This window comes from Osmerus mordax, chromosome 15 (assembly GCF_038355195.1).
Source record: "Osmerus mordax isolate fOsmMor3 chromosome 15, fOsmMor3.pri, whole genome shotgun sequence".
In the NCBI taxonomy this organism is placed as follows: Eukaryota; Metazoa; Chordata; class Actinopteri; order Osmeriformes; family Osmeridae; genus Osmerus; species Osmerus mordax.
Window position 1 is genome coordinate 17,282,546 of NC_090064.1, and position 12,977 is coordinate 17,295,522.

Here is a 12,977-nt window from a genome sequence, read left to right on the forward strand (position 1 = left end):
CACACTGTTAGCAGAGTCTGTCCAGAGTAAGGGAGGCATATACAGGGTGGACTCTGGAGAATCTGCTTCTACAATGATAAATACACAGCTGGATCCTGACCTGGATCACTCACTGCTCTCACAAGGAGACAAACCCAAACCAAAAAATGAATAAATGAATAAATGTAAACCCGAGTCATTAGAGATGGTTCCTCCTCTATCTGGAACAGCAGAACAGCACAGTCATTATTACATTCATATTGTTTTCATGAGGACATTCTGCAGTACAGTTATTCAGATCACACCAAGTGTTTAAAAGATATTGGGAGCCAGAAACTCTTTTGGTTTCAACAGCAAAGATGAGGGGATCACAAAAAGAAACGCAGGAACACTCGTTTTTTCACAAATATTTTGTTGCAAATATTTTTGTGGAAAATATTTGTTCAAACTTTTTTTTCACACACACAGTGAAAGGAGAAGGGAGAGAGAGAGAGATCATGCAACAAAATACAGAGCCTGGCTTGAAAATGTAAGGAAAGAAAGCACAGATATGTTTAACGACGATGTCACAAAGTTGGATTGCACACTGCCTAACCTCAACCGAAGAAGTCAGAATCGCTTCATACAAATCAAGTCAACCACTAGATGGCAGCATAACATCAATAACATCAAATTACTCAGAGTCTGAACATTCATGTTTACCTTCCAAATATAATTAGTAACTCAGTTACACCTTTTGAGTGAAATTATATTTTAAGGATCTATCGTGTTCTTCCGTCCTCTTATCCATTGCTTTGCTTCTAAGAACTCATGGAAAGCCCTGCTATAAAAGTGTTGGAACCAGTTCCGCCTACGAGGTCTGCGTAGCCGCGCACGAGGTATGCGTAGCCGCGCACGACGCGATGACACGGAGAAAGTCTAGAGCCTGTTTGGGTGGACAGCGTTTAAAGCGTTTGGAAACTCTATGAAAAGAAAAGAAAGTATTGCTTGACTGGCTGTATGGATCAGATATAGTTGTATTCACATTTATACGTGGCCTTTAAAATTCACAACTTAATATGGATTTCAATGTCAAAAGATTAGCTGCGGACGCAGGCACTTTTCTCAGCCGTGCTGTTCAAGTAAGTTGGTATCTGGTTTAACTAAAAAGTCATGACTGTTGATATCATTAGTTAGCTAACTAGCTTAACAGCTCGCTATATAGCTAGCTCTAGCTTGCTAACTGGTAGAGTGATAAATTAATGTCACTAGTTTGAGCAACACCCAAGATGCTGAAGGTGTATTTTGATAGTAGCTAGGATAGCAAAGCTTCTCCTGTCACCCAACAGAGCCTGCTCAGTTTTATGAAATCCCGGTGGTTCTGGCCTCGGGCCTGCATGTTAGCAAGCTACGGGGGCTCACATTAGCTTGTTGTTTGTTGTGGTTTTCTTGTGTTCCACCCGAAGTTGTAATTTTCAAACATTTAGCTGACAATCTTGACAACTTAATGTAATGTTGTTTTCTATGTTCCGTTGTCTATCTTGCTGGGATGCATTTAAAAGCTGATCAGTCAACCAGTAGTGCAGTTTAAAACAGAACCGCTATCTCAGCATATCCGGTAGCAATCTAGCGGCTGACGGGCGGGACCGGGCGAGCCCGAACCTGCCGCAGCGGAAACCTGTCACAACGCAGAGGTTCTCACAATGTAAAATATAAAACCTCCACTTTATAAGCTCGTTTAGATAGTTCTAAATGAGTGGGAAAACTGGAAAACGGTCCACTGTTGGAGAAAAAAGTTCCACTAGGCTGGCTACGGCCCTGTTGAGGATTAAAGCGTCTGCAGAATGAATGAGATGTGTGTGACTCAGTTCACAGAGGAGAAGCTGGGCCAAGCAGAGCGGACGGAGCTGGACGGGCACCTGGAGAACCTGCTGCTGAGAGCTGAGAGCACCAAGCTGTGGACCGAGAGAGTCCTGAAGCAGACAGAGGTGCTGCTGCAGCCCAACCCCAGTAAGGAGCAGCTCACCTGGACAGCTCTGTGGCAGCAGGGGGGCAGCGGGAGGGTGGCGGGAGGGTGGCGGGAGGGCGGCGGGGGGCAGATGAATGTGAGTTCAGCTGTGGAGCTTCCTGAGGTCTCACCATGATGCTACATAACACAGAAAAGCACACACACACACATACATGGTGTGTGCTTTGTGTCTGTGTGTGTGTGCTCTGTGCTGACTAGGTTGTCCCTGGACAGTCTTTGTGTTTGACCCTGCTGTGAAGTCTTGTGATTCTCCTCCCTGATGGAGTTCCTGCTCTGCTCTGCTCCAGATGTGAGAATAGAGGAGTTCCTGTATGAGAAGCTGGAAAAGAAGGCTCCCACACGCATGAACAACCATGAGCTGCTGGGACACACCATGATCGAGGCTGGGAGCGAGTTTGGTCCCGGCACAGCCTATGGTGAGCTCACACACACACACACACACTCTCTATAGCACACACTCTCTATAGCACACACTCTCTATAGCACACACTCTCTAGCACACACACTCTCTAGCACACACTCTCTAGCACACACACTCTCTCTAGCACACACACTCTCTCTAGCACACACTCTCTCTCTAGCACACACTCACTCTCTAGCACACACACACTCTCTAGCACACACACTCTCTAGCACACACACTCTCTCTAGCACACACACTCTCTCTAGCACACACTCTCTCTAGCACACACTCTCTCTAGCACACACACTCTCTAGCACACACACTCTCTAGCACACACACTCTCTAGCACACACACTCTCTCTAGCACACACACTCTCTAGCACACATACACACACACTCTCTCTCTAGCACACACACTCTCTAGCACACATACACACACACTCCCTCTCTAGCACACACACACTCTCTCTAGCACACACTCTCTCTCTAGCACACACACTCTCTAACGCACACACACACTCTAGCACACACTCTCTCTCTAGCACACACACTCTCTCTAGCACACATACACACACACTCTCTAGCACACACACTCTCTCTAGCACACACACACTCTCTCTAGCACACACACTCTCTCTCTAGCACACACACACTCTCTCTAGCACACACACACTCTCTCTAGCACACACACACTCTCTCTAGCACACACACACTCTCTCTAGCACACACACACTCTCTCTAGCACACAAACACTCTCTCTAGCACACACTCTCTCTCAAGCGCACACACACTCTCTAGCATACACACTCTCTAGCACACACACACACACTCTCTCTAGCACACATACACACTTTCTCTCTCTCTCTCACACACACACACATTCACACTCACATACACTCTCACACACACTCACTCAGACACACACACTCACACACACATTCATGGTTCAGCTATATCAACAACAGGGTTCAGATATAGAGTTCGACTAAAGGATCACCGACAGGCTTCAGATATTGGCCTTATTACACAAATGCCAACCCATGCAAGTGATTAATTATCATTAAATTGAACACCTGAATCCAAAGTCTTCAGTATGTTCAGCTGTGATACTGTTAGTCTATACAATATGATAAACCCTCGTCTATACCCTCATCTATACCCTCGTCTCTGCTCCCGGCAGGAAACGCCCTCATCAAATGTGGCGAGACGGAAAAGCAGATAGGAGGAGCTGAGAGGGAGTTCATCCAGTCCTCTGCCATCAACTTCCTGACACCCTTCAGGAACTTCCTGGAGGGAGATTTCAAAACCATCTTGGTGAGTGGGAAACAGGAAGCGCTCCTGGGAAACAGGAAGTGCTCCTGGGAAACAGGAAGCGCTCCTGGAAAACAGGAAGCGCTCCTGGAAAACAGGAAGCGCTCCTGGGAAACAGGAAGCGCTCCCATAGCGCGTGTAACATGTATAGCGCGTGTAACATGTATAGCGCCTGTAACATGTATAGCGCCTGTAACATGTATAGCGCCTGTAACATGTATAGCGCCTGTAACATGTATAGCGCCTGTAACATGTATAGCGCCTGTAACATGTATAGCGCGTGTAACATGTATAGCGCATGTAACATGTATAGCGCCTGTAACATGTATAGCGCCTGTAACATGTATAGCGTGTGTAACATGTATAGCGCCTGTAACATGTATAGCATGTGTAACATGTATAGCGCCTGTAACATGTATAGCGCCTGTAACATGTATAGCGCGTGTAACATGTATAGCGCATGTAACGTGTATAGCGCCTGTAACGTGTATAGCGCCTGTAACGTGTATAGCGCCTGTAACGTGTAAAGCGCGTGTAACGTGTAAAGCGCGTGTAACGTGTAAAGCGCATGTAACGTGTATAGCGCGTGTAACGTGTATAGCGCGTGTAACGTGTATAGCGCGTGTAACGTGTATAGCGCGTGTAACGTGTATAGCGCGTGTAACGTGTAAAGCTAGTGTAACATTTAAATCTTGTGTAACATGTATAGTGTGTGTAACATGTATAGCGCGTGTAACATGTATAGCGCGTGTAACGTGTATAGCGCGTGTAACGTGTAAAGCTTGTGTAACGTGTATAGCGCGTGTAACATGTATAGCGCGTGTAACGTGTAAAGCTTGTGTAACGTGTATAGCGCGTGTAACATGTAAAGCTTGTGTAACGTGTATAGCGCGTGTAACGTGTATAGCGCGTGTAACATGTATAGCGTGTAACATGTATAGCGTGTGTAACGTGTATAGCGCGTGTATAGCGCGTGTAACGTGTATAGCGCGTGTAACGTGTATAGCGCGTGTAACATGTAAAGCTTGTGTAACGTGTGCAGAAGGAGCGCAAGCTGCTGCAGGTGAAGCGTCTGGATCTGGACGCTGCCAAGACCCGGCTGAAGAAGGCCAGAGTAGCAGATGCCAGAGCAGTGGTGAGTACACACTCACACTCACTCACACACCAGCAGTCAGTATTACTTCCTGTGCCAAAAGGTTGGCTTCCTGCTTATAATAGTTATCTGGCCAACTTAATCACAAGAGGGGAGTGATGGGAAATTTCAGTTCTCATTTCTTAAATCCATTGGTCTCTCTCTCTCTCTGTCCTCCTCTCTCTCTCTCTCTCTCTCCCTCTCCCTCTCCCTCTCCCTCTCCCTCTCCCTCTCCCTCTCCCTCTCCCTCTCCCTCTCCCTCTCCCTCTCCCTCTCCCTCTCACTCTCACTCTCACTCTCACTCTCACTCTCACTCTCACTCTCCATTTACATTTACATTTAGTCATTTAGCAGACGCTCTTACAGTAAGTACAGGGACATTCCCCCGAGGCAAGTAGGGTGAAGTGCCTTGCCCAAGGACACAATGTCATTTGGCAGCCGGGGATTGAACCAGCAACCTTCTGATTACTAGCCCGAGTCCTTAACCGCTCAGCCACCTGACTCCCTCTCAAGGCCTGACTAACGGAACCACTTTCTCCTGACTACAGGTTTTAACCAGTGACGGCCAGCGATGTTCATTGTTAAAATTCAGACACAGTTCCCTCCTGTCTTCTGTTCTTTTGAGAGGAATTTTGTGGCTTAGTAATGTCAAGCACACACGAGCGCACACATGCTCTCTCTCTCTCTCACACACACACACACACTGTGAGACATGCTCTCTCTCTCTCACACACACACTGTGAGGACATGCTCTCTCTCTCACACACACACACTGTGAGACATGCTCTCTCTCTCACACACACACACACTGTGAGACATGCTCTCTCTCTCACACACACACACTGTGAGACATGCTCTCTCTCTCTCTCACACACACACTGTGAGGACAGGCTGGGTGTGGCTGGCTGGCAGCTCTAATAACACTTTCTGTTTTCACAAATGCAAACGAGCAGATGTGGCCATAGGAAGAGACAGAGGTAAGTGGAATGTTGGGCTCATCGAACTGAGCAAAGACACACTCGCACGCCACACTCACCTTCAGACACCACACACACATTCACTCACCACACCCTCATTCACACCTCACATACCACAGACACATTCACACCACACACACACTCACGTCTTGGTAGCAGTGTCAGCAACTGCTCTGTCTCTTCTTCTTGTCCTCCCCCATGCTTGCTGTCTCTTCTTCTTGTCCTCCTTCCCCCCTGCTTGCAGTCCCTTCCATGTCCATCAGTAGTGTAAAGCTTCAATGTGGCTCCATGTCAGGGTTCCCATCATCTCTATCCAATCAGATGCCCCTCCCATAACCTCTGTCCAATCAGATACCCCTCCCATAACCTCTGTCCAATCAGCTCCTACATGTTCACATCCCCCCACATCCCCCCTTGGGGGGGATGTGAACCATTGTGTAGTTTTGGATGACAGCATCTGCTGGGGGTTTGGGACCACTCATCTAGCCTGTCACCCTACAAACACTGTTTATCTGAGGGCAAACTGGGCTTACTCTTTGTGTGTGTGCGCATCACCATGTATGTAACCCTTTCTCTTGGGGTGTGTGTGTGTGTGTGTGTGTCTAGGCGGAGCAGGACCTCAGGATGACCCAGAGTGAGTTTGACAGACAAGCTGAGATCACCAGGCTTCTACTGGAGGGAGTTAGCAGCACACATGTAAGCATGGTGACCCCCCCCCCCCCACACACACACACACACACACACACACACACACACACACACACACACACAGCCATGTAAGCATGGTGACCCCGCCCCCACACACACACACACACACACACACACACACACATGTAAGCATGGTTTCTTCCTGCCTGTCCCCCTTAACCCTGGATGTCTTCTGTTTCTCCTGCCTGTCCCTCTTCCCCCCTCCTCCCCCTCCACCTTCCCCTCTCCACCCCTCCTCCGCCCCTCCACCTCCCCTCCTCCCCCTTCCGCCCCTCTCCCCTCCTCCACCTTCCCTCCTCCCCCCTCCGCCCCTCCTCCCCCCTCCACCTCCCCTCCGCCCCTCTCCCCTCCTCCACCTTCCCTCCTCCACCCTCCGCCCCTCTCCCCTCCTCCACCTTCCCTCCTCCCCCCTCCACCCCTCTCCCCTCCTCCCTCCTCCACCTTCCCTCCTCCCCCCTCCGCCCCTCTCCCCCCTCCCCCCTCCACCTTCCCTCCGCCCCTCCTCCCCTCCTCCCCCCTCCGCCCCTCTCCCCTCCTCCCCCCTCCACCTTCCCTCCGCCCCTCTCTCCCCCTCCCCCCTCCCCAGGCACACCACCTGCGGTGTCTGGATGACTTTGTGGAAGCCCAGACAACCTACTACGCCCAGTGTTACCAGTACATGGTGGACCTCCAGAAACAACTGGGGAGGTGAGCTCACCCTTACCCTCCGCGGTCACATGGCCTGACCCTCCCCAATCACACAGCCTGGAAAGGCCTGTGTTCCACATTTTCACCTTGTTTCTCTCCCCCCCCAGCTTCCCCTCCACCTTCTCCAACAACAACCAGTCTTCCGGCTGCTCTGGTGCCAGCATCTCCGTGCCGACCATTCCAGTGTCGTCATCCGTGCCCAGCCCGGGACAGGTGCGCGGAGAAATCAACGAGCTGAAGTCTGGCAGCCGCAAGGCTCGCGTGCTGTACGACTATGACGCTGCTGGCAGCAGTGAGCTCTCCCTCCTGGCTGATGAGGTACACAGCTTCCTCCTAGCTAGGGTTAGGTTCCCTTAGCCCTCCTCTAGGGTTCCCTTAGCCCTTTAGTCTAGAGCAGCTCACCTCCTTCCTCCTCTAGTCTAGAGCAACACACCTCCTCCCTCCTCTAGTCTAGAGCGACACACCTCCTCCTCCCTCCTCTAGTCTAGAGCAACACACCTCCTCCTCCCTCCTCTAGTCTAGAGCAACACACCTCCTCCTCCCTCCTCTAGTCTAGAGCAACACACCTCCTCCTCCCTCCTCTAGTCTAGAGCGACACACCTCCTTCCTCCCTCCTCTAGTCTAGAGCAACACACCTCCTTCCTCCTCTAGTCTAGAGCAACACACCTCCTCCCTCCTCTAGTCTAGAGCGACACACCTCCTTCCTCCCTCCTCTAGTCTAGAGCGACACACCTCCTCCCTCCTCTAGTCTAGAGCAACACACCTCCTTCCTCCTCTAGTCTAGAGCAACACACCTCTTTCCTCCTCTAGTCTAGAGCAACACACCTCCTTCCTCCTCTAGTCTAGAGCAACACACCTCCTTCCTCCTCTAGTCTAGAGCAACACACCTCCTTCCTCCTCTAGTCTAGAGCAACACACCTCCTCCTCCCCCCTCTAAAGTAACACAGGTGTTACTTTAGAGGGGTCTTAGTTGTGCCAAATCTCCAGTCTCTATGGTAAGATATGTTACATGGTCCTGTAACAGATCTCCAGTCTCTATGGTAAGATCTGTTACATGGTGCTGTAACAGATCTCCAGTCTCTATGGTAAGATCTGTTACATGGTGCTGTAACAGATCTCCAGTCTCTATGGTAAGATCTGTTACATGGTGCTGTAACAGATCTCCAGTCTCTATGGTAAGATCTGTTACATGGTGCTGTAACAGATCTTGGTGTCTCTGTCACTTCCTCTGCAGGTCATAATGGTGAGTGTTGTCCCAGGCATGGACTCTGATTGGCTGATGGGTGAGCGGGGGAGCCAGAAGGGGCGAGTACCCATCACCTACCTGGAGCTACTCAACTGAAACCACCGCTTCCCCGCCCCCTACGTAACACCGCTCCAAACTACCGCTCCCTCCAAAACACCGCCCCACCCCCTACGAAACACCTGCTCCGAATATTTATACTCATATTTATATTTTGTGGCAGGGTCACATGCACACTTCCATTCTGTCAAATTGACCTAATTCAAGAGCTTGAACCCTGAGGCTGTTGTCCTGTTTGAGCTAGGTCTCATTATGGAGGACGGAGACATCACACATGTGGTCCTCAGTAGATTTCAGTTAACCAGCAGAATATGAATGGAAGTGTGATAGGCTCGATGCTTGCTGTTTGTTAGTGTTTATATAAGCCGCTTCTCTGCTTCTCCTACAATACATGGCAACAATCTTCCAGAACCTTCCTACACCTGTTCCTGTTGTTTACAGCCCTCCTGACTCTGGTGGCTTTCAAAGCTCTCATGTCATTTCTTTATTCGATATCAGTCCAGTTTGATATCTGGGTGAACTGCTATACACTTGTTTTAATACTTGCATCAAAAAAGCACTTTTTGAATAGAAAGACAGATCTGAACATTTCTTTTTAAAAGTCTTAAAGAGTGTTATTTTATAGTTTTCTTTGTTATGATGTAAGTGCCATGTTTGTTTGGTCATCGTGTATATCCTGTTCTCAGAGGGAGGCTTGATCAGGAGCAGGTTCTGTCACATTCAGAAGGGCCCTTCTGAATTCATTCATTCTGGGCCCTGAGCATTTCTCTTCAGGGAAGACCCCAGTGATTAAATCATGTCTAACCCTAACCCCTGTGTTCCTAACCTGTAGTTGCCAGAAGCCACAGGAAGTACTTTCAACCAGAGAAGCATTTTAAACCGGAGAACTATTTTGAAACCCTAATCGATATTTTGAGAATTATGGACCAGTAAACAAATATTTGTACTCTATGAAGTGGAAGTGGAAGGGGGTTCTGGTTAAGGCTGGATGATGCAGCAGCTGTTGTAATACACTAGGCCTGTTGTCACGCCTCAAACTGCAAGGATGTTTGTCTAAGTTATCATCTCCTACTAAAATAGTTTAGTTTAATTGCCTCTTGTTTCCTCAGCCCTGTTCACAAACGTACACAATCATTGTGTCGTTTCTTCTGGAAATTGTAGTACATTATAATGGCTTATTGCTGCTCATTGTTCTGTTGTTTATCTATGCAACAATGTAACAATGTATTAAAGTAAGAACACATGTCTGGGCTGTTATTTACAGTTTCTGCCTGGTGATGAAATAGATGTGTGTAGATGCTGTGGGTTAGATGTACTGTGTCATTGTAGAGTATTTTTGTGGAGGTGTGTCATGTAGTAACAAAGGCTAACCAGTAGAGGCCAGCCTGGATATAGATTCTGTGAAATATTGTCAAGTCCTCGATTTACATTTACATACCCTTCATGAAAAAGAACCAGTTTTGACCCATATATAAAATATTTACTAAAATTGAGCTGATGATTTTATCCAAAGCACCTGCATGCTGCACATAAAAAGTACAAAACATTCAAACCAGTGTCCTTCTGCAGGGTGACTGGGCTGGTGACTACATGACATCACTCCTGTTTAACTGGTGCTTAGTTCCTCTCACGCTGCACTCGGTTCATCTCACAACACAATCCTTGTCGAGTTTAACTCTGTAAGTACAATTCTGTTGGTCTTCCAGAATGTAACCTTGCTGTCTGTCAGGGTTATTTCTTCAGGGTGTTTAGACCACAGCCCCTCCAAAGGGTTTTCTGTGTAATGAAGCATATCTATTTGTGGCTATTGTGCAACTATAAATGTGTAGAGGAAGTAGAAGGGGTAAGAGGAAGTGGTTCTCGGTGAGCAGGCTGTCAACTTCCTGTTACTCCCCTTCACATGCTGGGCCTCCTGTTCCCCGACATTCAGGCCCCTTGTGGCCCCCCCTATTCCTCCACATGCCGGGCCCCCTGTTGGGTCCACCTTTCGGGGGTAGGAAACAGCACAGCGTGTGGAGTTTAGCCGGTACTGAGAGTATTTGCAGGATGAAAACTGAACCACATTAAATGTTTGGTTCCATAGTATACAGAGATGGGAAGGAATGAAGTACAAATACTCGATTTTTCTGGTATCAGTACTTTACTTCACAATTTTTCTGAAAACTTTTACTTTCACTCCTTACATTTTGTACACAAATATCTGTACTTTCCACTTACATTTTCAAGCCAGACTCGTTACTTTAGTTATCTGTATTTTCTGGCATGATCAATATTATTTATTGTCATTGTGCGCCGTTTTTCATTTCCTGGCTATCACGCACAGCAAACGTAAGCTACCATGGAGCAAGAGACATTCCTCATCACCCATGGCCATATATGAGGGAGATGTTCGAGTACTAATGCATCAGTATGACGTCCAGTTACCAGCGTGACACTAAAACAGGTAGTAGGGGAGTCAGGTGGCTGAGCGGTGAGGGAATCGGGCTAGTAATCCGAAGGTTGCCAGTTCGATTCCCGGTCATGCCAACTGATGTTGTGTCCTTGGGCAAGGCACTTCACCCTACTTGCCTCGGGGGAATGTCCCTGTACTTACTGTAAGTCGCTCTGGATAAGAGCGTCTGCTAAATGACTAAATGTAAATGTAGTAGTAATGGCTACTTTTTACTTAAGTATATGTCAGAGCCCATACTTCTTAACTTTAACTACTACTAAAAAGCGTAGTCAGCACAGAGTCTTTTTAAACATCAGTCTCTGTACTTCTACTGGAGTGAAGATGTGTGCACTTCTGCCGTCTTTCATAGTATAATACCCTGAAGGCCCACTGACACATTCCATATCATATCATTTTCATGCAGTGGACTGTTGCTGAGGAGAAGCCATTTCTAAGAACAATCAACCAAAACCTTCCTGGTTTCTGTACCTTGCCTGCTGAAGGAGATGATCTCCATCTGGGTGCCACTGTAACTTGAGTCTCAGGCTTCTATGAGGCCTTTCCTGTTCTTGCCTCACTGTGTCTCTGTTCCAACCACTGTGACCCAAAGCACCACCACAGCGGTATTCTGGTTACGGTCTGGTTATGCTGCTCTGAACATGCTTAGCTGCTTCACACACACACACACTCAGGCATACAGGCCTCCTGCTATATACACACACAAACACACAGGCCTCCTAATCACACACACACACACGCTTTTTTTCCCACAGGTACACCCTTGCACTTTTGAGGTTCATGTTGTTAAATTGTTTAATTGTAACTTGTTCAACTACATGCTCTTATGGTTCTTCCCTTTGGGACTTATTTAGTTTTCACAATGTATGCTTCATGTTTTGGCTTCCCGCAATGTTTGGGGCGTCTCGTTATGATCAGTGACTTATGCACTTTTGTAAAACTCTCTTCTGGAAGTCGCTTTGGATAAAAGCGCCTGCTAAATGCATAAATGTAATGTAAATGTAATGTAATACACACATAATCACCCCCCCACCTCCCAAGATACAACACTGGGCAGTTGCAGCAAAACAGGAAATTTCAGGTTTCCTCTGCTGTTTTTAGCAAGTTTGCAACATACTACTTCTGCATATGCTCACGCACACGCCCACACACACTCCCACATGCAGGGACACCAACACACACACCACACACACTCCCACATACATATACACCAACACACACACCACACACACATATACACCAACACACATACCACACACACTCCCACATGCAGGTACACCAACACACACACCACACACACTCCCACATACATATACACCAACACACACACCACACACACATATACACCAACACACACACCACACACACTCCCACATACATATACACCAACACACACACCACACACACATATACACCAACACACACACCACACACACTCCCACATACATATAGACCAACTCCCACATGCAGGTACACCAACACACGCACACTACCACATACAGATACACTAACACACACACTACCACACACAGATACACCAACACACATACACACAGATACACCAGCACTCACTCACACACCACACACACATGCAAGCAACCTGAGAAACCTGAATGCACATGACGTCAGATGGCTGAGCGGTTAGTGAATCGGACTATTAATCCGAAGGTTGCAGGTTCGATTCCGGCCGTGGTAAATGACGTTGTGTCCTTGGGCAAGGCACTTCACCCTACTTGCCTCGGGGGAATGTCCTGTACTTACTGTAAGTCGCTCTGGATAAGAGCGTCTGCTAAATGACGTAATGTAATGAGGTAAGAAACCTGAATACACAAGTGGAACACCCCTCCTCCTCCTCCCCTCTTCCTCCCTCCTCCTCCCCTCTTCCTCCTCCTCCACCCCTTTCTTTTACCTCCACCCTTATTGAGGCTTCAGATGATTTGCATCTCTATGAAGCATAGCGAGACTGGATCCACCAAGGCTTCATATGAATATATTAAGAACATTATGAACATTTAGGTTT

The 12,977-nt window shown here is 47.8% G+C and overlaps 1 protein-coding gene across 1 annotated transcript; it reads left to right on the plus strand.

Moving 5' to 3' along the window:
* The first annotated feature begins 891 nt into the window (after positions 1-891).
* Positions 892-9,969, plus strand: sh3glb1a (SH3-domain GRB2-like endophilin B1a). Its single transcript, XM_067251904.1, has 9 exons — positions 892-1,100; positions 1,827-1,968; positions 2,275-2,403; positions 3,571-3,704; positions 4,744-4,836; positions 6,417-6,506; positions 7,105-7,205; positions 7,313-7,523; positions 8,440-9,969. The coding sequence occupies exons 1-9, from the start codon at positions 1,038-1,040 to the stop codon at positions 8,545-8,547; spliced, it is 1,071 nt and encodes a 356-aa protein (XP_067108005.1). The 5' UTR covers positions 892-1,037; the 3' UTR covers positions 8,548-9,969.
* Positions 9,970-12,977: the final 3,008 nt, after the last annotated feature.